Source organism: Myxine glutinosa, chromosome 1 (assembly GCF_964187855.1).
Source record: "Myxine glutinosa chromosome 1, kmMyxGlut1.1, whole genome shotgun sequence".
Taxonomy (NCBI): Eukaryota; Metazoa; Chordata; class Myxini; order Myxiniformes; family Myxinidae; genus Myxine; species Myxine glutinosa.
Genome location: NC_136261.1, coordinates 205,412,916 through 205,439,302, shown reverse-complemented (window position 1 = coordinate 205,439,302; position 26,387 = coordinate 205,412,916). Strand labels below are relative to the sequence as shown.

The 26,387-nt window shown below is 46.8% G+C and overlaps 2 protein-coding genes across 8 annotated transcripts in view; both read left to right on the top strand.

The window, feature by feature from the left end:
• The window catches only part of LOC144890870 (uncharacterized), a 946,020-nt gene that overhangs the window by 730,316 nt on the left and 189,317 nt on the right, over positions 1-26,387 (top strand). The window lies entirely within an intron of this gene.
• ABHD10 (abhydrolase domain containing 10, depalmitoylase) lies at positions 21,942-25,199 on the top strand. 7 transcript variants are annotated; one of them, XM_068125525.2, is made up of 6 exons: positions 21,998-22,188; positions 22,712-23,055; positions 23,644-23,827; positions 23,976-24,087; positions 24,183-24,320; positions 24,438-25,199. In XM_068125525.2, the coding sequence occupies exons 2-6, from the start codon at positions 22,722-22,724 to the stop codon at positions 24,816-24,818; spliced, it is 1,149 nt and encodes a 382-aa protein (XP_067981626.1). In that variant the 5' UTR covers positions 21,998-22,188; positions 22,712-22,721; the 3' UTR covers positions 24,819-25,199. The 7 variants fall into 7 exon arrangements, with proteins under 7 accessions (XP_067981653.1, XP_078638965.1, XP_067981626.1 ...); XM_078782828.1 differs by having other exon boundaries at positions 22,016-22,591; positions 22,712-23,104; XM_068125530.2 differs by having other exon boundaries at positions 22,022-22,591.

Below are 26,387 nucleotides of genomic sequence, written 5' to 3'. Positions count from 1 at the left end.
CAAGTCTCTCGGTGTAATTTCGGTTGGCTCTCTTTCCTGTGCTAAGGATTTGGACGTATGGTGGTCCAGCAGCCTTATCTCTACGATCCGGCAATCCCCTTCACATCCCCATCCCCCCCATCTCCCCATTGTCTTCCTCCTGACCCCTATTTCCCCCCTGCAGTCTTGTTCACCCGCCAGCCCTAATATGTGTGTAATATACTCTCATCGTTTCAGCATTTCCCTCCAGCACGTCATTTGCTTCATGTACGATTGTTAATTTAACATTTGATTTTTCAGAATAAAGAAAGAAAGAACTTCTACCATCCCAAGGCCTCAACTTGATAAATAACTTATTCTGAATCAATTATAACCCATAATGGAGAACAACCAACCTCGGAGTTGAACTTTTCCTACTTTTTCAGGATTATTTGATGTGAAATTATATCAGCAATTATTCACGACATCAATAATTTCCTATATCGATCAGGATTCCATATTCACGACAACAGCAATTTCCTATATCGATCAGGATTCTATATTCACTACATCAATAATTTCCTATATCGATCAGGATTCTATATTCACGACAACAGCAATTTCCTATATCGATCAGGATTCTTTATTCACTACATCAGCAATTTCCGATATCGATCAAGATTCTATATTCACTACATCAGCAATTTCCTACATCGATCAGGATTCTATATTCACTACATCAACAATTTCCTATATCAATCAGGATTCTATATTCACTATATCAGCAATTTCCTACATCGATCAGGATTCGATATTCACTATATCAGCAATTTCCTATATCGATCAGGATTCTATATTCACTATATGAGCAATTTCCTATATCGATCAGGATTCTATATTCACTACATCAGCAATTTCCTATATCGATCAGGATTCTATATTCACTACAAAAACCACCTTTAGAGGCCATTTTTTCCCCGCAAGCGGGGGTTGGCCTTTTTCGGGAACTGTGGTTGTTGTTGTTTTTCGGTCCCCTTTTTGAAGCAATGTTTTACGGCCGGATGCCCTTCCTGACGCCAACCCATTTTGCCGCCTTTAACGACAAGCAGGGAATTACCAGTGAACTGGTACTCAATTTGCCGACCTCGGAAGGATGACAGGCTGAGTCAACCCCCCTGGCGTTAATTCAGCGATTGACCGGGATTCGAACCCAGGATGCTAGGATCCTAAGCCGGCACCCTAGCCGCTAGCCCAACACCAGGGACTATCTATATTCACTCATGAATACTATCCAGGGAATACTCATGACTATCCAGGGATATATATCTATATTCACTATATCAGCAATTTCCTACATCGATCAAGATTCTATATTCACGACATCAGCAATTTCCTATATCGATCAAGATTCTATATTCACTACATCAGCAATTTCCTATATCGATCAGGATTCTATATTCACTACATCAGCAATTTCCTACATCGATCAGGATTATATATTCATTATATAAGCAATTTCTTATATCGATCAGGATTCTATATTCACTACATCAGCAATTTCCTATCGATCAGGATTCTATATTCACTACATCAGCAATTTCCTATATCGATCAAGATTCTATATTCACTACATCAGCAATTTCCGACATCGAACAGGATTCTATATTCACAACATCAGCAATTTCCTATATCGATCAGGATTCTATATTAACTACATCAGCATTTTCCTATATCGATCAGGATTCTATATTCACTACATCAGCAATTTCCTATATCGATCAGGATTCTATATTAACTATATCAGCAATTTCCTACATCGATCAGGATTCTATATTCAATATATCAGCAATTTCCTATATCGATGAGGATTCTATATTTACTCTGTCAGCAATTTTGCTATATCGATCAGGATGTGGTGCTGACCGGGCCGCCGTGGTGTGGTGCTGACCGGGCCGCCGTGGTGTGGTGCTGACCGGGCTGACGTGGTGTGGTGACCGGGCTGACGTGGTGTGGTGCTGACCGGGCCGACGTGGTGTGGTGCTGACCGGGCCGACGTGGTGTGGTGTAGACAGTGTGGTGAGTGTGACTAGAGTGAGTGATAGGTTGATGATGGTGAAAATGATGATTGGAAAGCTCTTGGTGAACGTCATCTCGGGATATGCTCCGCAGGTTGGTCGGAGCGATGAAGAGAAGGACAAGTTCTGGTGTGCGATAGAGAAGCTGATGGAAAACGTGAAAGATGAGGAAGTTGTTGTGGTAGGAGGAGACCTAAATGGACATGTGGGAAGGAGTATGGATAGTTTTGAGGGAGTTCATGGAGGTTACGGCTATGGTGTGAGAAATGGAGAAGGTGAAAGGATTTTGGAGTTTGCTGATGGAGATGATTTGTTGATTTGTAATATTCAGTTCCAGAAAGAGGATAATAAGCTTGTTACATACACGTCAGGTGGGTCGACGACAACCGTTGACTACCTGATGGTGCGTAGGCAAGATAGGGGGGCACCTCCGGGACACAAAGGTGATCCCGGGGGAGGAGGCTTTTTCACAGCACCACTTGGTTGTCTGCGACATAAGGGTGAAAGGTGCGAGGAGAGCTCGACGGGTGAAGTACCAACCGAGAATGAAGGTGTGGAGGTTGAAAGAGGTGACAGTAAGGGAGGCATTAAAAGAGCGGCTGAGTAGGGTAGAGGATGATGTGGTTGAGCTTGAAAGTGGTTGGATGTCAATGAAAGCTAGTCTGTTGGGAGCCGTTGGTGAGGTATGTGGATGGACAAAAGGACCACCGAGGCACTCGGAAACATGGTGGTGGGATGATGAAGTCGGAAAGAGGATTGACGAGAAGAGGAATAAGTTCAAGGAGTGGCAGAAGGCGAAGGGTACGGGAGCAGAAACAGCAGAGCATGAAAGTTATAAGGCAGCCAAGAAGGCTGCAAAAAAAGAGGTAGCAAAGGCGCAGGAGGCATGGAGGAAAATGTTCGGAGAACGCTTGGATTCGGAAGAGGGTCAGAGAGCAGTATTCTGGATTGCAAAGCTGATAGCGAAAGAGAGGTGTGATGTGATGGGGGTGAGTTGCTTGAAGGATGAAGTGGGACAAATCGTTGTGGACCCATATGGAATTAAAGGAAGATGGAAAAGATATATGGAAATGCTGTTGAATACAGAGAATGAATGGGATGGCAACATAGAGAGTAACCCAGTTTTAGGACCGGCAGAGAAGATAACTGAGAAGGAAGTTGAGGAAGCGATAAAAGCAATGAAGAGTAGAAAAGCGGGAGGGCCGACGGGAGTTGTGGGAGATATGTTGAAGGCAGCAGGAAGTTTGGGTGTGAAGAGAATGACAGAGATCTGTAATCTGGCGGCGGTGAAAGAAGGCTGCATTCCAGTGGATTAGGAACTGAGTACCCTCGTCCCTCTATACAAGGGGAAAGGTGACCCTCTGGAGTGTGGCTCGTACCGAGCGATAAAGTTATTGGAGCATGGAATTAAAGTATTGGAAAGGGTGTTGGAGAGGAGGATAAGGAAGAAAGTGAAGATCGACGAAATGCAGTTTGGATTTATGCCAGGAAGAGGAACGACAGACGTGTTTTTTTATTGTGAGGCAGCAGAAGTACATGCAGGAGAAGTACATGGAGAAGAGGAAGAAGTTGTTTCTTGGGTTTGTTGATCTGGAGAAAGCATTCGGTAGGGTTCCCCGCAAAGTATTGACATGGGCAATGAGGAAGTTAGGAGTGGAGGAATGGTTGATCAGAGTAGTGATGGCAATGTACAAAAGAGCGCGCACAGCTGTAAGGACAAAGGACGGGAACAGTGGTGAGTTTGAGGTGAAGGTGGGAGTGCATCAGGGGTCGGTACTAAGTCCACTACTATTTGTAGCTGTGATGGAGGTGCTGGCTCAGAACATAAAGGAGGGTTTACCGTGGGAATTGTTGTATGCAGATGATCTGGTGTTGATTGCGGAAAGTATGGATGGACTGAAGGAAAAGATGAACAAGTGGAAGGAATGTATGGAGACAAAAGGTCTGAAGGTGAATATCGGAAAGACGAAGGTGATGGCAAGTGGTAAAGCATGTGGTGATGTGGAAAGAACTGGGAAGTGGACCTGTGCTGTGTGCAGGAAGGGTGTCGGAGTGAACTCCATTCAATGTACAATGTGCGCTGAGTGGGTTCATCAAAAATGTAGTGGTGTGAGAGGGTCATTAACCAGTGTGGCAGCTACATTCAAATGTAAGGTGTGCACAGAGGGAGCTGCAGATGGAGGAAATGTTGAGTTGGATCTTGGAGACGGCGTGAAGCTGGAAGGTGTGAAAACATTTTGCTACCTTGGAGACATGCTGAATGGAGAAGGTGGATCAGACTCGGCAACGGTTGCTGGAGTGAGATGTGCATGGAAGAAGTTTCGGGAACTGAGTGGCGTGCTGATGAGGAGGGGAGTGTCATTGAAGCTGAAGGGAAAGGTGTATGCTGCATGTTTGAGAAGTGTTATGATTTATGAGAGCGAGACATGGGTCATGAACGTAGAGCAGCAACGAAGGTTGGAAAGGGTGGAAATGCGAATGGTTCAATGGATGTGCGGAGTATCGTTGAGAGAGAGGAAGACAAATGATGAAATGCGAAAAATGATGGGAATAGAGCCTGTGATTGATGCTGTGAAGAGGAACAGGTTGAGATGGCTTGGTCATGTGTTGAGGAAGGATGAAAGTGACTGGTTGAGAAGAGTGATGGAAATGAATGTAGAAGGAAGTAGAGGACGGGGAAGACCGAGAAAGACTTGGCTAAAGATGGTGGAAGAAGAAATGCGGGCAAGGGGGGTTAACAAGGAGAGATGCAGAAAATAGGGCAAGATGGAGAAGATTGTCATGGGGACCGCAAGGCTAACCCCCGCTCTCGCACGGAAAATGGCCTTAGAATGCCTGTTTTTTTTTTTTGATCAGGATTCTATATTCACTCTATCAACAATATTCTATATCTATCAGGATTCTATATTAACTATATCAGCAATTTCCTATATCGATTACGATTCTATATTTACTCTGTCAGCAATTTTGTTATATCGATCAGGATTCTATATTCACTCTATCAACAATTTTCTATATCTATCAGGATTCTTATCTTTCCTTAATGCACATTAAAGTTCCCTTTCTCCTCCGTCAAAGAATCCTTCATTGGGTCCCTTCTCTCCATCAATTACATGAAAATACAAAATTTTGTGTCTGTCTGTATGTTTGTGACCGATGCATTCGGTCATTACTTATTCAATCTCAACCGAACTTACCAGGGGAACTAAGGGTCATAAGGCAACAGTTGTAGTTACATTGCCTGCACCCAGAGGTTCCAAAGGTAGAGCTGATGCAAATTCGCTTCCGAATTGTGTGTAGCGCCACTCGCGGTGGTGGTTGGTGTGGGTATATTATGAGTGATGCGTCAGATGCCTTAATTGTATCACGAGTAAGAGGCCCATGTTATTGATGCCACCTGAGCTTATTGCATGATGCTTTCAAATTTAATATATATATTGTGTGTGTGTGTGTGTGTGTGTGTGTGTGTGTGTGTGTGTGTGTGTGTGTGTGTGTGTGTGTGTGTGTGTGTGTGTGTGTGTGTGTGAGAGAGAAAGAGAGAAAGAGAAAAAGAGAAAAAGAGAAAAAGAGAAAGAGAGAAAGAGAGAGTGAATGAATGAATGAATGAGAATTCCCAGTTCCTGGGATCCTGGGATCCTGGGTTCGAATCCCGGTTGATCGCTGAATTAACGCCAGGGGGGTTGACTCAGCCTGTCATCCTTCCGAGGTCGGCTAATTGAGTACCAGTTCACTGGTAATTCCCTGTTTGTCGTTAAAGGCGGCAAAAAGGGTTGGCGTCAGGAAGGGCATCCGGCCGTAAAACATTGCTTCAAAAAGGGGACCGAAAAACAACAACAACCACGGTCCCCGAAAAAGGCCAACCCCCGCTTTGCGGGGAAAAATGGCCTCTAAAGGTGGTTTAAAAAAATTTTATATAGCGTCTTCACAAACGACTCCAAAGTGATGAAGATAAAAATATGGATAAAATGTGAATAAGTTAGATTAACAGAGAAAATCAGATGATTCTCAGTTGTATAGTTATTCAAACCCTTTTCCTAATTAACCCTAAATCACTTCAGGAGCAAATTATTTGTTTGATAGATTCCAAAATAAGTGTAATAGATTTCACCTGTATGCAATTAGTGGTTTAACTTTAAAAATTAAGCTCTCTCTATTACCTAAGGAGTTTTAAGGTGCAACTCACTTGACCAACCAACAAGGAAAACATGAAGATCAAGGAGCTTTCAAAAGAAGTCAGACATAAAGTGGTGGAGAGCACTGTTCAGGAGAGGGTTATAAGGAGATTTCAAAGTCGCTCATTATCCCTTTGAGTACCGGTATGGTGAAATCCATTATTAAGAAGTGGAAGACATATCATACCACCCAGACTCTACCCATATCAGGTCGCCCAACCAAACTCAGCATCTGGGCAAGCAGGAAACTGGTTCAGGATGTCACTGTAAATCCATTAATGACTTTGAAAGATCTGCAAGCTCTATGTTTGACATTGGGGTCAGTGTTCATCAATCAACGATATCCCTGTCCCTTCATAAGATATGAGCAATATATCCTCTATGAGCGTTCCCTTCACAAGATAACTCTTTATGAGCGTTCCCTTCACAAGATAACTCTTTATGAGCATTCCCTCCACAAGATAACTCTTTATGAGCGTTCCCTTCACAAGACAAATCTCTATGAGCGTTCCCTTCACAATATATCCTCTATGAGCGTTCCCTTCACAAGATATCCTCTTTGAGCGTTCCCTTCACAAGATATCCTATATGAGCGTTTCCTTCACAATATATCCTCTATGAGCGTTCCCTTCACAAGATATCCTCTATGAGCGTTCCCTTCACAAGATAACTCTTTATGAGCGTTCCCTCCACAAGATAACTCTTTATGAGCGTTCCCTTCACAAGACAAATCTCTATGAGCGTTCCCTTCACAATATATCCTCTATGAGCGTTCCCTTCACAAGATATCCTCTTTGAGCGTTCCCTTCACAAGATATCCTATATGAGCGTTTCCTTCACAATATATCCTATATGAGCGTTCCCTTCACAAGATATCCTCATGAGCATTCCCTTCACAATATATCCTATATGAGCGTTCCCTTCGCAGGATATCCTATATGAGCATTCCCTTCACAATATATCCTATATGAGCGTTCCCTTCACAAGATATCCTCTATGAGCAGGTGGCAAGAAAGAATCCCTTACTGAAAAAACTCATCTAAAAGCCCATATGGAGTTTCCGGAAAAACAAAAAACATCTCAATGATACTGCACGCATGTGGAGAAACGTTTTGTGGTCAGATTAGACAAAAATTGAAGTTTTTGGACTAAATTCAAAGCGTTGAGTCTGGTGTAAGCCTAACACTGCACATCACCCAGTCAACACCATCCCTACCGTCAAGCATGGTGGTGGCAGCATCATGTTATGGGGCTGCTTATCATCATCAGGGACTGGAAAGCTTGTCAGGATACTAGGGACAAGGGGTGGTGCAAAGGACAAGAGAATAATTAATGAAAATCTGCTTGAGTCAGCCATGAAACTCAAACTGGGTAGGAGATTCACATTTCAGCAGGACAACGATCCAAAGCACAAAGCTAAAGCCACACTGGAGTGGTCGAATAAGAAGAAAATAAATGTTCTTGATTGGCCCTGTCAAAGTCCTGACCTGAACCCAATTTAACATTTATGGCGAAACTTGAAGACTGCAGTCCATGGAAGATCCCCATCAAACTTGGCAAAACTAGAGAAATTTTCACGTGAATGGGCAAAGGTTTCACCATTTCACCATGCAAGGCTGGTAGCGACCTCCAACCCCATAATACTTATAGTAGTCATTGCTGATAAAGGTGCTTCCACCAAGTACTGACATAAGGGGCTGAATACTTTAGCAACCAGTGAATTTTGATGCATACATGTTTTTTGCAGGTATTCCTGACATGTAACCCCCTTCAACTATAATAGTGTTTATTTTGATCTCTTCAGTTATGAATAAAAAAGTTCATTTGGAAAAATTGTTTCTACATCATTTGTAATTCATCTAAATGTGGCATTATTGGTCGGGGGTGAATACTGTTGCAGGCCACTGTACAATGGTGCCCTTAAAATTGCAATATTCAAAAGTAACAAATACTTTGACGTCCACCTGAAAACTTTCTGCGGAATGCACCGCAGCACTTTGCCTTTGATAATATCGGTTGGAGGCACAGCTATAACTCGATAATATCAAAAACCAAATACAAAACTGAAACAATCAGTTTTCTGTATCGTTATTAAAAACAGCTTTTTGACCACAACGCTTTGACTTTTCTAATTCCAGGAAATGTCTGAAACAATCCTGGTTCGTTGGGCCCCAGGCACAGCACGTAGCAATACTTAACATCACTGGGTCTTTATATGGTACGTTCGGTACTGTGTTAATAACACTCTTTTCATTCGGTTATTTTTTTGTCAAAATAAATACATGCGACATTTGTATAATAAAAAATTATACATAGTTATTTAAGTCAGCTTTTTAGTAAGACGAATATTTGCAATGTTTCGCTTAAGCTTTTAGCAATTTCTTCTTCTCTATAAATAAGTAGCAGGAGTACCCGACGTTACCCGGTGATGTTATAATCCTGTTGGCATCTTGAAAATATCAAAAAAAAAATTCCTCTATTTTTTGTGGGTACCTAAAACACTTCCCTACACCCACTTAGGAAAATTTGTATTTAATATTATATTATATTACACACACACACACTAATCGGGTATAATTTCATATTACTTTTCACAAAGCTACAAAGGCTCGGGTACTATAGAGTGATTAAAAAAAAAATCCAACTTTTTTTTTCAAAATTAACATTTTTTTCCCCTGAAAAACTCTACAGCACTCACTAATGAACCTCTGACAGTTTGACGAAGATCCGTTCAGCCATGTCAGAAAAATAGCGACACAGACACAGACAAACGACTTTCTTATAGTATCGATAAACTTATTCCGTCCGTTTGTCTATCCACCGATTTTCTCTTAAACTACTCCACTAGGGACCAAAAAATCATTTTCTTACAAGGGTTTTTGACTTTGTCCGAGGAGTTTCGGTTGTATATTATTTTTTTTCATTACGAATGACTGCACATGTGTTATTTAGACTTATCCACTTTTTATACATTTATTTTACTTTTCTAATATTTTTATTGAAGAATCACGAGATGGCAGAACCTTGCAAGATTGTGAATTAAATGTTTTTATTTATTTACTTTTAACATTGTTCTTAATGAACAGAACAGGAATGTTGTTAACAACGCGAACAACGGGGGAAGAGATTGTGACTTAAAAGTTCTGTCGTTATTTAGTTTTAAAACTGTTCTTCATGACGGGGAACAGGAACAACGCAGGCATGTTTTAATCGTTCAGATATTTGCCTTATGCTGTCGTTTTAGACTATCATTTGTGCTTAATTCAATTCCCATGTCTAATACTAATGCTACAAGGATGTGATGCACCCTTTTTGAATTGAATATGGGACTTTCAAAAGGACGTATTCATATTAACGAAGCCTTTCACTCATGTGCTGTGTGTGCGTTTTCAGTGACCCACATATGCTAGCTGGGAACTTTTAATCCACCATTCTTAGCGTAAAATCTGCAATTACAATCGTCTTTTAAACAAAATTTTCAATATTTAAACAAAAGAGAGGAGATTTCAAAATGGTTAACCATGATTATTGTGTTCCTGGATGCAAATTGGACTCGGAAAAATATAGGAAATAACAGAAATATGCATGGATGTGAAATGTCGAGTTCCAACAATTTGCTGTTAATACAAGTGAGCAGCGGAAGACACACACACACACACACACACACACACACACACACACACACACACACACACACACACACACACACACACACACACACACACACACACACACGTTCTTCTCCTTTTAGCAATATATGCAAAAATAGAAGAAATTTTACCTTGAGGCACCAGAACCAAACAGACAATATCCTTATCAAGCATGTACATAGAAGTTCCCATGCCCCAAAATCGCTATTTCTCGGTGTTTCTGCATACGCATAGAGCTTTCTGGCACAGATTACATCATTTAAAAACTCCCGCATTGCCAGTGCATGAAAATTTCCATGTTTCATGTGGATTGTGGACAATACACAAAGAATGAAATTGAATTAAATGATGTGCTGAATGGCCTCATACTGCACCAAAATTCCTTGTAATGTTTTTAAGAATAGGATGATGGGGGAGGGAGAGGGTTGAAGACTTGTGGTGGAAGAGGGTTGAGAACTTGGGGTTGGGTAAGGGGGTTGGGGGGGGTGTTGCGGACTTGGTGCTGGGAAGGGGTTGAGGACTTGGGATTGGGACATGTGGTTGCAGACTTGAGTGGAGGGAGGGGAGTGGGGGGGGGGGGGGAGGGAGGTTGGAGAGTTGAGGACTTGAAGAAGAAAGGGAAAAGGAAGGGTAGAGAGTTGAGGTGGGGGCGGAGTAGTGAGGGAACACACAGTTCAGACAGGGGGTTGAGGACTTGGTGCTGGGAGGGGTGTTGAGAAATTGCAGGGGTTAGGTATGGGGTGGGGGGGGTTGAGGATTCGAAGTCACATTTTACATTAGTTGGAACTTCCCTGCTAGTTCTAACAAGAAAACATGCGATGTTGAACTTCAGGTTCATCACCATTATGTGATGTATGAGATGAGCGTGTGGGTATAGTATAACATAGTATGGTTGAATACCTTTTGCCTAAAGGATGTATGGTAACCCGCTTAATCTCTCGTTTCTAAATACAACTCCACAAGGCCTCATCAGAAGAAAAAAATATTACTCAGTAGGTTGTGAGCCCTTAATAAACCCGTCACAATAGGAACCATTTGGCACAGTCTCACTCTCTCTTTCCATGAGAGCAGGCACATTACTATGGGGGGGGATTGCCCCTCTATGTATAATTTCGCCCCCTCTAGAATCTCACCGACCAAAAATAACAAAGATCATGAGAAAAATCGTTGAGCCTTTTGCATGGACTGAAGCCAGACCATGGTCTCAGGTATATAACCGAGACTTTATTAATCTGAGAGAGAGTAGTTTAACAAAATATACAAGTGGTGTAAACTGTAAAAGGCATCAAGAGTGGTGTATTTTATTTTTTCAGAGGATTTTGACTTTGATTTTTTGATTTGATTTTGACGGAGTCCACAACCTTACTATAATTCACGGACCGGCGGTCTTTGTTTATTTGTTTGTTGTGCTATTCCTCCCACAGTTCTGGCCGGATTACATCCAGACTTGCGACATAGGATCAGCATGACTTCAATAAGTGCATAAGGGTGTTTTTATCTTTACCGGTGGTCTTGAGGGGGCGGGGACAGAAATTCTCTACGTAAATGCGTATCATGTAGCACCACCTCTAGGTGGGGGAGGGTATTACAAGTCCACACCCTTTGAGGTCTAGTATTCCTGTCCCCAGGTACACGTTTTCTAGTGCAGTGAGGTGTTTTGAATAATAGGCAGTAGGGATGTTTTTGCTTCTTGCACATGACCCGGGTTTTATTTTTTTATTTTTGGGAGTGATTGAGGGAGCTGTCAGTTGCTTATACACCACCCAAATAAAGGTATATGTCAGAAGAACATGCTGCATGCTTATAACAAGATCACCCATAGGGTGGGTACTCTGCGAGTATTTTAAATACATAAACTCCTGTATAAGGGGGTAGATTTGTATTTGACCGGCTACTTTGTCGCGTGTTCTCGCAGAAGCACCATCGTCTCCAGTTGTTTTGATGCTTTTTTAAATTTTATTTTAAGAAATGCCCCTTCTTGAATTTAATTTGCCCCCAGCTCCGGCTGGCTGCAGGCCTGCACGAGTTAGGACATAATGAATCATCCTGAAAGTGGTTTATGGGTAGACCTACAATTGCATGCTGAGATTAAGTGTCGTCTTTCTGGAGAAGTTATTCATTCACACCCATTATGTGGAAAAGTTATTCATTCATTTTTTTTGCAGCAACATTCCACAAAACAACAAAATCAGCAGTATAAAGCTGCTGGTTTGCACCCTTGCTTGGAGTTCCACTGTGCTGTTGATGCAGTACCCCTTTTTAGACAACAATATGAATTTGTCCAGGGTGCCAGCGTTAGCTCGTCCACTCTTCGTCAAAAAAACCGGTAGGATATTTAATGTCCTCACCAACACGCAGTGCTGGAAGTTGGGTCCTCTGGCAATGTCCATCCAATGGACGGTGGACATCGTGCATCGCCTTGAATGAATATCGGAACACTATTGGGTGACATTTTATAGCTGCGTCGAGTTTCACACTCAGGCTTGAAAAACCTCGAAGGTTTTTCCCAACCTTCTCGAGGATGACAACATCATCAATTCAACTTTGTCTTCAATGTCTGAAACAAGCATAATGTGTGCGCCCTCTGTTGCATCATATATGAACTTCAACTGTTTCTTATCACCTGAACTGTGCCAAGATCCTGACAATGTTTGGACACCATAAGCCATTGCTCAAATTATACAGTTTTGTGATCACCACACTGGAGAATATCTGAGTATTTAATGCACTTTATGCATATTTTATTCGCCATATTTGGAGTCGAAAATGGCCTTCATTCGGAATAAATATTATGCATTGTAATTTGTAAACATTTCCAATTTCTAGCTACTCCACGAGCCTCGACTATTTATTTATACCAAGATATGTTGCAAAGAGGAGTAAGATAATTGTTTTAGTTTGTCTGACAGTCAAACATAATTGAAAATCATACCAAACAAGAAACTTACTGTTTTTAAGGATGTCATAAAGGACACAAACAACAGGCACGAATGACTTATGTAACGTGTTCGATTGGGTAATGCAAAAGACGCCGCATAAACTTCCGTAAAAACAGTTATACAGCCTTTAAAACTTTATTTCAATTGAATTATATACTTAAACAGACGCTTTCCAAACTTCATAGAATATTTCAAGATAAAGGACATGGGAAGGGTCTTTTCAACTCTTGCTTTGCATTCCCGATATTCCCCAACGCTGAGATGGCGAGCGGCACATTTTATTGGTCGAGATGGCGTAAAATGGCGTAATATTTTGTCGAAGTAATGTACAACTAAACTGGAGGTTTTTGGAAGTGGCAAGAAGGCGATTTGTGTTTTATGGTGTTCAAGTATATAATTCAATTGAAATGAAAAGTTTTTAAGTCTGTATAATTTTTTTATGGAAGGTTACCGCCGTTGATGCGGTGTCTTTTACACTACCATGTCTAACATGTTACATGAGTTATTGTGTCCTTTATGACGAATTTAAAGTCAATCAGATGAAAATTGAGGATTTAAAAAAATACACTTAAGTTGTTGACCTTTGGCTTTTGTTGACCTTTTGGCCTATGTCGACCTCAAAATAATTGATGGCTGAATTCAGAGACCTGATATGCAAATCCTCTTCAAATTTCAAGTCAATTGGACGAAAATCGAGGATTTTAGAAATTTAACAAAGTTGTTGACCTTTGGCCGATGTTGACCTGTTGATCTCAAAATCAATAGGCTTCTATTTAGTGAAGTTTCGTAAATATCGGTTTAAAATTGTGACCCGTAGACAATTGACATACAAACAGACAAAATAACAAACAAGACCAACCAATATACGGTACTTGAAAAATCTTCGATTTCTGCAACTAACAAACACACAAACAGACCCACAAACACACTTCTCGAATGATAGTATGACGGCTTTGACTTCGTTCATATGTAGCTCAAGGCTGTGGGGTAGCACCTTTGGCTGAGGGCATGGCTATGCTGCTGATGGAATATCCCCAAGCTGAGGGTTAAGGCAGGAATATGTAACCTATTCAGGGTGCCGGCGAAACAGACAAAGGTAAAAAAAAAGGTAAAAAGGTAAAAAATCTTCACCAACGAATACTGCCAGACGAGACGTCCTTGAGCATCCATCCGAGGGACAACACACATGTTGATGCCTGTGAAACACCGGACTGACAGTTTATAGCTGGTTCGGGATTCAAACCTAGGTTGTACAGCTTATAGGCGAGTGTGCGTACCTCTAGGCTAGGGGTTCCCAACCTGATTTTTGTATTTGTTGTACTTTTTCTGGATTTTTTTCAATTTTTTTTATTCTCTTATTTATATTGTCTGCAAAAAAGTGAGATACTGTGCGGTTTGCACCACTTCATTTACACTTTCTTCTTTTTCAATATAGACATAAACAGAGACATGTTAAAGGACATTTCCATATAACATAATCAGAACAGAACCACAAAACTTTTCATCGTGCAATCTTCAGGTGAAAAAATAATAATAATAGGGGCAATACACCTGGGCGCTCACCTGGTAAAATAAAGCAGTGTACTGTGGCGGACACAAAAGCCCACTGGCGTGGTGACATCATTCCACGCACCAAGTGGGCGGTGGCCACGCCCGAGGGGTAGGCGTGGCCTCATGATATACCCCGGGCGACCAGCCCGGAGGGGTTCAGTGTTACAGTGTAGTCTTACAATAAAGACGTTTATATGTTACCGCTTGTCCGCTTCCTCCTTGCTCACAAGCAGCGCGCGTAACGCCGCGCTTTACTGGTGACCCTCGACGTTGGATCTGCCGGAGCGATCCTTCCACACGCGACGCCATCGCCATGGCCGCCTTCGTCAAACTTCCGGAATTTTGGGAGGCTCAGGCCGAAGTCTGGTTCGTCCAGGCCGAAGCCCAATTTCAGCTTCGGCACCTCACCGGCGATGACACGCGCTACTGCCACGTCGTCGCCTCCCTCGGGCCCGGCACGGCCGCTCGAGTTGTGTCCGTCCTTCACCACCCACCGGACGGCCACAAGTACGAGGCACTCAAGCGGCTACTCCTAGCCACGTTCAGCCTCACGGACGACGCACGGGCCGACCGCCTCCTGGATCTCCCCGAGCTCGGTGAGACGCGCCCGTCGGTCCGAATGGACCATATGCTGTCACTGTTGGGCGACGAAGCCCCCGGTTCGCTATTCCGGGCGCTTTTCCGTCGCCAACTTCCAGCGCAGGTTCGCCTCGCGTTGGCCGGGACCGGGCTAACGGAACCCCGAGCATTGGCGGCCGAGGCGGACAAGTACTTCGCCGCTTCGGACACGCGGGCGAGCGTTGGCGTGGCCGTCACGGCCTTCGACGCTGATGTTCCACAGCATCATCTTCTACAGCACGCTGAGGTTCAGCAGCATGCTGATACGCACCTCGTGAACGCCGCCACGCCCCGCCCACCGCCGCGGCGAAAACCGCCACCGCGGGGAAACCCGTCGACTCCACCGGCCTGGCGGAGCCAGCCGCGCTCCTCCAGCTCCACCACCTGGTGCTGGTTCCACGCCAAGTTCGGCCACGAAGCTCGGCGGTGTCATCCGCCGTGCTCCTTCAACGGGTCGGGAAATGCCCGGGCCGGCGCTCAATTGTGGCGATGAGCGCCGGCCGTTCGAGCAGCCTGCTGTTCATAACGGACACCTTCTCCGGGCGCCGTTACCTGTGCGACACGGGAGCACAGGTGAGTGTCATTCCCGCCGGCACGTCAGACAAGCACGCCGCGGGTGGGGGCCCCGCGCTGCTTGCCGCGAACGGGACGCCCATCCGTACGTACGGAAAACGCTGCCTCTCTCTGCGGTTTGGAGGGCAGGTTTTCCGATGGACGTTCGTCACCGCCGACGTGCCCATGGCACTGCTTGGCGCGGACTTCCTGTGCGCTAATGGGCTCCTGGTCGACGTCAAGCGCAGACGGCTTGTCCAGGCCGAGACGTTCAGCTCGCTCGCATGTGCGTTGCCCAGCTCAACGAGCGGCTTGCCAAGTGACTTGCCGAACGATTCGGTTCCGGCCACGTTGGTCTGTACGCTTCCGGCAGCGGACGCATTCACCCGCCTCCTCGCCGGCTTCCCGGCCCTCACGCGGCCCACCTTCTCGGCGGGGGCCGTCAAGCACGGGGTGGCCCATCACATCCCCACCGTCGGGCCACCGGTCTACGCCCGGGCACGCCGCCTCCAGCCGACGAAGCTGGCGGTGGCAAAAGCGGTGTTCGCTACCCTGGAGCGACTCGGAATCGTTCGGCGCTCGGAGAGCGCTTGGGCGTCGCCGCTGCACATCGTGCCGAAGCCCGGCGGGGGATGGCGACCGTGCGGGGACTATCGCCGTCTCAATGACGCCACGACTCCCGACCGCTACCCCGTCCCCCACATTCAGGACTTTTCCGCCCGTTTGGCGGGCAGGTCCTTCTTCTCGAAGGTGGACCTCATACGCGGCTACCATCAGGTCCCCGTCAGGCCGGAGGACGTCCCGAAGACGGCGGTCATCACGCCATTCGGACTCTTCGAGTTCCTGCGCATGCCCTTCGGTCTGAAGAATGCGGCTCAGGCGTTCCAGCGACTGATGGACAGCGTCCTGCGCGACTTGGATTTTGTCTACGTCTACCTGGACGATATCCTCGTCGCCAGCGCGTCCCGCGAAGAGCACCTACGCCACCTCCGCACGCTCTTCGAACGCCTGGGCCAGCATGGCCTGATTGTGAACCCCGCAAAGTGCCGGTTCGGCGCCGCCACAATCGATTTTCTGGGGCACCGTGTCACCAGGCACGGAGCCGCCCCCCTGCCGGCCAAGGTGGAGGCGGTGAAGGGGTTTCCGCGCCCCCGCACGATCAGAGGGCTGCAAGAGTTCCTGGGCATGGTGAACTTTTACCATCGGTTCCTGCCCCGTATCGCCCAGCTCCTGCGCCCCGTGCATGAAGCTCTCCGAGGTAAGCCGGGCAAAGGCGACGTTACCTGGACCGAGCAGATGGACACGGCGTTCACGGGCGCGAAGCTCGCCTTGGCTAACGCCACCATGCTCGCGCACCCGGCGCCCGATGCACCGATCGCCCTCACCACCGATGCCTCGGACTACGCGGTGGGCGTGGTGCACGAGCAATGGGTGCGTGGAGCTTGGCAACCGCTGGCGTTCTTTAGCCGGCAGCTTCGCCCGCCCGAACGCCGTTACAGTACCTTCGACCGCGAGTTGCTCGGACTTCACTTGGCGGTCAGGCACTTCCGCCATCTGCTCGAGGGCCGGGCGTTCACTGCCTTCGTCGACCACAAGCCGCTGATCTTCGCGATGGGCAAGGTCACCGAGCCGTGGTCGGCCCGGCAGCAGCGTCACCTCTCGGCCGTGTCCGAGTACACGACGGACATCCAGCACGTCGCGGGGAAGGACAACCCGGTTGCGGATTGCCTTTCCCGGGCCGTCGCCCACGCAGTCCACCTCGGCATCGACTATGCCCGGATGGCAGCGGACCAGGCCGCTGACCCCGACGTCCAGGCCTTGCGGACCGCCGTCACGGGCCTCCGCGTCACCGAGGTGCCGTTCGACGGCGCGGGCGCGGCCCTCTTGTGCGACGTCTCCCTCGGGCGTCCTCGCCCCATTGTGCCCGCGGGCTGGCAGCGCCAGGTGTTTGACGCCATCCACGGCCTGTCCCACCCGGGCGCGAGGGCCTCCCAAAGGCTGATCGCCGACAAGTTCGTCTGGCATGGCCTCCGGAAGGCCGTCCGCGGCTGGGCCAGGACATGCCTCGCGTGCCAGCGCGCCAAGGTGCACCGGCACACCCAGGCCCCGTTGGCCCCGTTCACGGTGCCGGAACGCTGGTTTGACCACGTCCACGTGGACCTGGTGGGACCTCTGCCCCCCTCGCGGGGTTTCACCCACGTCCTCACCATGGTGGACCGCACCACCCGGTGGCCGGAGGCCGTGCCCTTGGCGTCGACAACGGCGGCCGATGTCGCGCAGGCTTTCATCGCCACCTGGGTCGCCCGGTTCGGCGCCCCCTCAGACATCTCATCCGACCGCGGCCCCCAGTTCACCTCGGAGCTCTGGGGGGCGGTTGCGCAGGGGCTCGGGGTCCGGCTGCACCGAACCACGGCCTACCACCCCCAGGCTAACGGCCTGTGTGAGCGATTTCACCGCTCATTGAAGGCCGCGCTCCGGGCCACCCTCCGCGACGGCGGCTGGGTCGACAGGCTTCCCTGGGTCCTGCTGGGCCTCCGGACGGCGCCCAAGGAGGACCTGCGCGCATCCGTGGCGGAGTTGGTCTTCGGGCAACCGCTGCGGGTGCCGGGCGAGTTCCTCCCCGACTCCACGGCACCATGGTCCGTGGCACAGCAGCGCTCCGCTCTGCAAGAGACCGCCCAGAGGTTCGCCCCGGTGCCAACGGCATGCCACGGGCACCCACCGACGCACGTCGCCCCGGAGCTTCGCACGGCGGAGTACGTCTTCGACCGCCACGATGCCCATCGGACACCACTGCGGCCCCCGTACGACGGGCCTTTCCGCGTGCTGGAGACCGGGGTGAAGCACTTCACCCTGGACATCGGCGGTACTCCTGACCGCGTTTCGGTAGACCGCCTCAAGCCGGCCCACCTCGATGTGGACCATCCACCGCCAGTGGCCCGACCCCCACGTCGGGGCCGCCCTCCTGCGGGCGGACCCCCGGCACCGCCCAGCCCCGCCGCCACGGCGCCCCCCGGTCCTGCACCCATCCCAGGGGCAGCCAGGGGCATCCCACCTGGTATCCCTGCACCCCGGACGCCGCCGATCGCCAGGGGGCGCTTCGGCCGGGTCATTCGTCTGCCCCACAAACTGGCCCTCCAGGTGCGCGGGAATTCTGGGGGGGCGCGTGTGGCGGACACAAAAGCCCACTGGCGTGGTGACATCATTCCACGCACCAAGTGGGCGGTGGCCACGCCCGAGGGGTAGGCGTGGCCTCATGATATACCCCGGGCGACCAGCCCGGAGGGGTTCAGTGTTACAGTGTAGTCTTACAATAAAGACGTTTATATGTTACCGCTTGTCCGCTTCCTCCTTGCTCACAAGCAGCGCGCGTAACGCCGCGCTTTAGTACTACACTGACTAAAGATATTTTAAATAGTATCACGTATTTTAAACCAATTTCAAGGGATGCTAGAAGAGAGAGAGAGCAGCATGTACAATTATACTAACATAATCATAACACTTTAAACAAACAAAGAAACATAGGCCTACCTCTTATAAACGCTACCTCTTAGAACACTGTTTCGCATTACACTCGATAATATTGAGGAAAATTCCATCAAAAAAATCCACAAATCCACCACAAAGTGGTGTACATATGAAGTAAATGCACCCACTGCCGACGTCATCTCTCATAAAGCCAATGCCTTACCCCCATTAGCGTTTAACATAAACAAGCATCTCGTCACGTGTGGCCCTAGCCGCCGGCGCCATTGCTCATTTGTACAATCCCGGAATCATGTTTGGAAAACGGTGGCGAGTAATAGTGCTAGTGATATTACCTGCACATCCAAGGTGACGTATCTTCCCAGCAGTAGCTCCCACGCTCGTCTCCCACCGCTGCCTTAATGGAGGAGCAGGAGCGAAGGCAGAAGTTGTAGATATGAAAAGCTCCGACAAACTTCACTGGTGAGTGTGTGTTATTTATGGTAAAATTAGTTTCTTGTGTTATTATGTTATATTCTTATGATTACGTTATTTATATGAACAAAGTCTTTTTTTTACGCGTAGCCCAAAGAGCAAAGCCGTCTAGAACAGTGTTTATGTATGTTTGCATGTATATCCCCTCAAACGTATACCAATTAGAGCTGAGGATCTGGTCACATGACAGGGTGATGTGATGACGTCCGATGTCATTACGGCGGTGCGGCGGCTGATTCTCCACGCACCGCCATTTTGATTTATATGCCGTTAATGCCGAACATATCTTTGAACCTGTCATATATCACAATCGCCATGCTCTACCTTGACGTTTTTCATTCAGTGTGAAACACAAACAAACCGATTGTTAATATGACCATCAAATATCGAAAGCATCGGTGTTACCTCTCTTCCAACAAAACGGTACGTACCCAAGCCTTGTGAGGTATAATCTAGATTACAGTAGATCTTACCTCAGTTCTGTAAATAAAACTTACCTCACGGATGTCTGGATTCCTCCAAATCTCTTTGTTTAATGTTATAAACTGCATTAGCGACTGTTTTAAAAGCTAATCATGTGTGTTTGTGGTTTATAATATTTTACAAGCCCGGCTCCACCGCTGTTAGACTTTCGGTCTTGTTATAATTACCTCTTATAGCGCTATTTTCGCATAACACTCACTCCTGTGGAACAACGCATCCTGAGTGTTATAAGAGGTACGCATGTGCCTATTTTGGATGGTGTCAAACCTGGACCCACTTTGACCCCCAGTCGACCCCTTTGGACCTCGATTTTTTTATTTATGCCATGAACAAACTTGAGTTGCAACCTGCACCTTACCAAATATAATTTGTGCCAAGTTTGGTTACAATCCCATCAGCAGTTTCAGAGAAATTGCAAGTGTTTACAGACTGACGGATGGACTGATGGATGGACTCACGGATGGACTGATGTATGGACAGATTGACTGACGAACTGATGGATGGACTGACTGACTGACTGACTGATGGATGGACGAACAACGCACCATCCCATAAGCTGATGGGCGGACGGACTGACGGATGGACGGACTGAAGGACGGACTGATGGATGGACTGATGGACGGACTGACTGACGGTCTGACCAATGGATGGCCGAACAGACGGACAACGCACCATCCCATAAGCTGATGGGAGGATGGACTGACAGACTGACTGATGGATGGATGGACTGATGGATGGACTGACGGACAACGCACCATTCCATAAGCTGATGGGTGGATGGACTGACGGACGGACTGACAGATGGACTGACTGATGGATGGATGGACTGATGGAAGGACTGATGGATGGACTGATGGATGGACTGATGGATGGACTGATGTACGGAGTGACGGACAACGCACCATCCCATAAGCTGATGGGCGGACGGGCTGATGGACGGATGGACGGACTGACTGACTGACGGACTGATGGATGGATGGACTGATGGATGGACTGACGGACGGACTGACGGACAACACACAATCCCATAAGCTGATGGGCAGACGGACTGACGGATGGACCGACGGACTGATGGACGGATGGACGGACTGATGGACGGACTGATGGATGGATCAGTCCGATGGATGGACTGACGGACAACGCACCATCCCATAAGCTGATCAGCGGACGGACTGATGGACGGATGGACGGATGGACGGACGGACTGACGGACAACGCACCATCCCATAAGCTGATGGGTGGACGGACGGACTGACTGACTGACTGACGGACAGACAGACTGATGGACACGGACAATGCGCGATTCCATAAGCCCCCCGGAAGTTCGTTCTCGGTGAGCTAAAAATCGCACAAAAAGAATGAAGCATGTGACGTCAGCAGAAAACATCCAATCGGTTGATAGTTGGCCTCTGTAGGTTCTTCGTTCTCTTGAGACATTCTCTTTGTGCGATTTTTACCTGAAGAGTGCACAACGAAATGTTTTGTGGTTTTGTGGTTTTGTTTTGATTATATTCTATGGAAATGTCCTTTGAAATGTCTCTTTTTATGTTTGTATTGAAGTTTTGTATTACCAAGCATCTTTTTTATTTATTTCACAGATTCGTTGCTTGCTTGCTCTTTCATGCCGAAAAGAGACTTTATCAACGACTATGTTCACTATGGCTTCACCGTACTAATTTACATAAAGATGGGACACAACTTTCACAATGCTTGCTCTTTTCGAAGGTCCTTGGGAATGGATCAAGTGGCCCTCAAAATGGGAATGGCCCTCAAAACTCAAGGAACATCTTCAGAACATTCATCCCAATAATGCAACCGACCATCGAGCATCATTTATGCATCGACGATCGAGGATGCATTGATTGATTACAATCTACTTCAGTTAAACGATGATGTGTACAATGTATGATGTCCATGGTGGAATAGTTCGTGATAGAATATGAGAGAATTGTAACTTTTAAGGCTGCTTCCTGTCACAGGTGATGAAAGTGCATTTCGTCTTTACTTACCTTACGCTTAGAACATGGATTATTTAACATATGGAAATGAAGTAAATTATGGATGGAAGAAGGAAATGAAGAAGAGGCATAATGGACGTTTGCAGAAGTTCGTATGGCGTGTTTGGTAAAGAGATTTGCGTCGGCCCTTTCCCCTCTAAACGCTGTCGTATATCCCTTTGCCCCTTCACGCCATATTCGCCCACCCCGACTCAACACGCCTTGGGTGCAAAGTAAGCCGAGTGGGTGTGGGGGGTGAAGGTGTGGGGGTGTGGGACCTGTGGTTTTGTGGAGGGAGCATCGCAATTCGGATCGAGCGTGCTGATTATTACACTGACAAACTCGAATAAATTTGCTCTTCATCAAAATGATCCGGTTGACAGGATGTCCTAGAGCAGCGGTTCTTAACCTGGGGGTCGTTTGGGGTTTTTCCGGGGGCCATAAATAACAATAACATATCAATTTGTTGAACCCATTTTTTGGAACCTAACAAAGGTACATACCACACACAGTATTTTGTTCGCGTATGCGCGTACATATACGCACACGAACTGTGTGTGGTGTGGCCTGGATCATGTGCGATCGAGGCGCATGCTTGTCATCTGCCGTGTGTTCGCGTTCGTGCATGGCCAAACTGTGAGTAGAGTAGGCCTTACATTTACACATTTTCACTATAATTTCACTGTGATTTTGCCTTTTGTTCGTGCATTCCGTCACATTCTCATCACCTTTCTCATGTCTTATTTTGCTTCACAGGTTGTGAACCATGTCTGCCAAGAAGCGCACGTATAGTGAAGCATTTCTCAAGTTCGGCTTCACAAGCATTGTTCAAAAATCCGTGGTCAAGCCGCAATGTGTTATCTGTGCCAAGGTTTTGAGCCACGAGAGCATGAAGCCCAGCAAACTGAAGATCCATTTGGAGTCTTGTCACAGCGACCTGGCGGGGAAGGGCGTGGACTATTTCAAACGAAAAGAAGCCGCACTCAAGGGTTCCCGCATCGATTCGACGGGTCACTGCGCTCGTCAAAATGAAGCAGCGCTGGAGGCTTCATACCGGATTGCTTATCGAATCGCACAGACTAAGAAACCTCACACCATCGGTTAAGAGCTTATCAAGCCATGCCTTCTCGAAGCAGCGAAGTAGACAAAGTAGACAAGCTGAATGCACCCGGCGTTGCCCGGGTTCTTTTTGAATGAATTTAATCTTCTGTACATAGGTCTGACGCGAGCCCAGTATCACTTCGTGCTCAACGATTCCTTGTTCTTTCTTCTGTCGGGCCCCGCGAGAGAGAATTTTGAAAGCGTGTGTTGCAATCAGTCAGATATTCCTATTAAGTGCTTTTAATTGTGAAATGGGCCCCGCCCGGTCGAGGTGGGCCTCGAGCAGCCTCGCCACCTAGCCTATAACCTTCCCGGGGCCGGTCCCGACATTTTTTGTTTTAGAGGTTTCCTCCTATCTTTCACCGTTCAGGAGATTTGCACATGCAGACAAACAAACAAACAAAAACTTTTTTATATATATAGAAGATAGAAGATAGATGAGCCAATTTTGAAAAGGTTAAATATGTAGAATGGGGGTTTATCAATACTGCAGAAGGAAATTAATAAAAATTATGTTTTTGTCATTTGATGCACAACCCACTAACTCGCAAAGACATTCTGATAATTTGTCTTTTTGCCTTTGACAGGTCATAGAGGGAAAGCAACTGTCCAGAAACTGCACAGAAATAGCTGTCCATCTCTGTCATACGTCAAAATTGATGGAAAAAGTCCCGGAGTCCTGTACCTTCCTGGGTTTCAGTCCACCATGGAGGGCAAGAAAGTAGCTGCTTTGGAGGAATACTGTCGCTCTGTGGGGCATGCGTTTGTCAGGTAAAATCAAGTTAATATGGCACTCGCAATTTATATCGTCTTAACCATCCAGCACTTTATGGAAACGATGCAAAGTTTCTCCAGTTCACCATGTAAACAGTTGTCTCATTTCATAAGTTTGTAGATTAACTGCATCTCGTCTAAACAGGTTTGATTATTCTGGCTGCGGAGCATCGGAAGGAGACCCTGAGGTTGTGTCACTCACTGCATGGAAAAGAGATGCTCTGGCTGTGCTCGATGAACTCACATCTGGACCACAGGTACGAGTCGAGGCAATGCGCGGTTAGACGTCGAGAGAGGTTGTGAGCAGTTGATCGTTTGTGGAATTGTGGGTTCAACTTTGTGTTGGTTGCAGGTGTTGGTGGGCTCCAGCATGGGCGCAGGCTTTGCAGTTCTGTTAGGACTTGCCAGGCCTGATCATACAGCAGCTATTATAGGCATTTCGCCAACCCCTGACTTTCCTCTTTCTACCTATAGCCAACTCACTGCCAAGGTAGGCTGGCCTCCTCGTATCACTTATTCTTTTGAAAAGTGTTCTCAAAGAAAATATTATGGGAATCATACATTTTAACAATTCCTTCACCTCCTTGCTTACATTTTTTATTTTTAGGAAAAAGCTGAGGCTGACCAGAAGGGATACTTCCTGCTACCTTCTGAGTATGGCCCTCCTGAAGGTTATCGCATACCTCTCACTGCGGTTTCTGAAGCACAAACTCAAGTTTTGCTGGCAGCCTCTAATTCAGCAATTCCACTCTCATGCCCCGTTCGGTTCCTCTGCCCACTCCCAGTGGTACCAGAGTCTCAAAGCTCGACCAAGACGGTCCGTGGAGCATGGGAGTCGAGCCTGAGTCTGGCTGCTGCTTTCACTGGGACAGATGTTACTGTAGTTGGCAGGAAAGGTGCAGATCTTAGGATGTGTGGTGATGCCGAGCTGCGTTTGTTGACCACAATTCTAGATGATCTCATTGAGGCTCTGCGCCGTGCTCGGTGAAATCTGAGGACCACCAAGTCATGATGTGGAGCAGGTTGCTCGGTAATTTTATGGATCTATCCCCACAGTAAACCAAATAATTATGTGGCTCACATTTTCAGCCTGGAGGATTTCTGGAGAGGCCGAGTAGGCCACAACGATACCAATTTCATTTCTGCTTTGGATAATTTACAATGATTACTTGCTTTCACTAAGATTCGATTTTAATAAGTGGTGAAAAGTTTTATTCCTGTTGGACATTTTCCCATTGGAAATGCATATTTTGTTTATCTACAAAGGATATTGTTTGAACCTTTTGAAATGTTTCAAGGTTTTTCAGTTTTTGTGAGTTTACTTGGGTACAGCAAATATGCTTGTGAATATGAGCATGGGTCTCTCCTACATTTCGTTTGAACATTCCTACTTTGTGTGACTACGAAATGTATTTACAACTAGAACGGCACTCAGTAGAGAGCCGACCTCCACCTGGTGAACAGTTTACGTTTTGTATCTCAGAGTAGACCAGAAAATCACAATACAGAATCACATTTAATCAAAATCAATCACAGGAATCACCATCGGTCAAGTCTTTCATACCCTGATCTACCCCTCGTTTTTGGCCATATCACTCAATGGTGAAGAATCACTTAAACTACTAGCTGGATCCGGATCTTCACCAAAATTGAATCGATTCTTCCTTGTCACACACACTATGTCCAACAAGTTTCGTCCAAATCCATCCACAACTTTTTGAGATATCCTGTTATGTATCGTTTTTGGCCCCATCTCCCAATGGTGAAGAATTGCTTTAAAAATTCTAGTAGCCGGATCCCAATCCAGACTTTCGCCAAAATCTAATCATTTCGTCCTTGTCACATACGCTACCTCTCTGCCAAATTTCGTCCGAATCCATCCACAACTTTTTGAGTTATCTTGTTCACAAACGGACAGACAGACAGGGTTGAAAACCTCACCTCCATCCACCACCTTTAGTGGCAGAGGTAAAAAGGAAGGAGAAGAAGAATAAGGAAGGCCATGAGAGTTTCAATGTAGGTTGGGGAAGAGTGTAGGTAAGGGAAAGAAAAACGGAGGAAGTCGAGTCTTTAATGCCATTATTGCACATACTAGGGCATTGCCCGTACGTGGGTGCCCGTTCCTTGCCAATGCCCGTACTATATATATATCTAAAATTATATCCCCCCCCCCCCCTATTTACATGAAATGGTTTGGTCCATTCGCAACGACCACAGAACCCCCCCCTCTATTTACATGCAATGGTTTGGTCCAAAGCGAACGGTTTGGTCCATTCGATGTGATTCGATGATTCGATGTGAATGGTTTGGTCCATTCGCAACGACCACAGAACCCCCCCCTCTATTTACATGAATGGTTTGGTCCATTCGCAAAGCCAAAGCGAACGACCACAGAACCCCCCCCCTCTATTTACATGAATGGTTTGGTCCATTCGCAAAGCCAAAGCGAACGACCACAGAACCCCCCCCCCCCCCCCTCTATTTACATGAATGGTTTGGTCCATTCGCAACGGCAAAGCGAACGGCGAACGGCTAAATCGCCATAGCTCGGTAAGTA

What these genes read in the sequence shown, in the direction of transcription:
- ABHD10 (XM_068125525.2), top strand. Translation starts at nt 22,722, where the DNA reads ATGTCTGCCAAGAAGCGCACGTATAGTGAAGCATTTCTCAAGTTCGGC. An exon ending in TAAGAAACCTCACACCATCG is followed by an intron (nt 23,056 to 23,643) that starts GTTAAGAGCTTA and finishes TGCCTTTGACAG; the next exon opens with GTCATAGAGGGAAAGCAACT. An exon ending in GTGGGGCATGCGTTTGTCAG is followed by an intron (nt 23,828 to 23,975) that starts GTAAAATCAAGT and finishes TCGTCTAAACAG; the next exon opens with GTTTGATTATTCTGGCTGCG.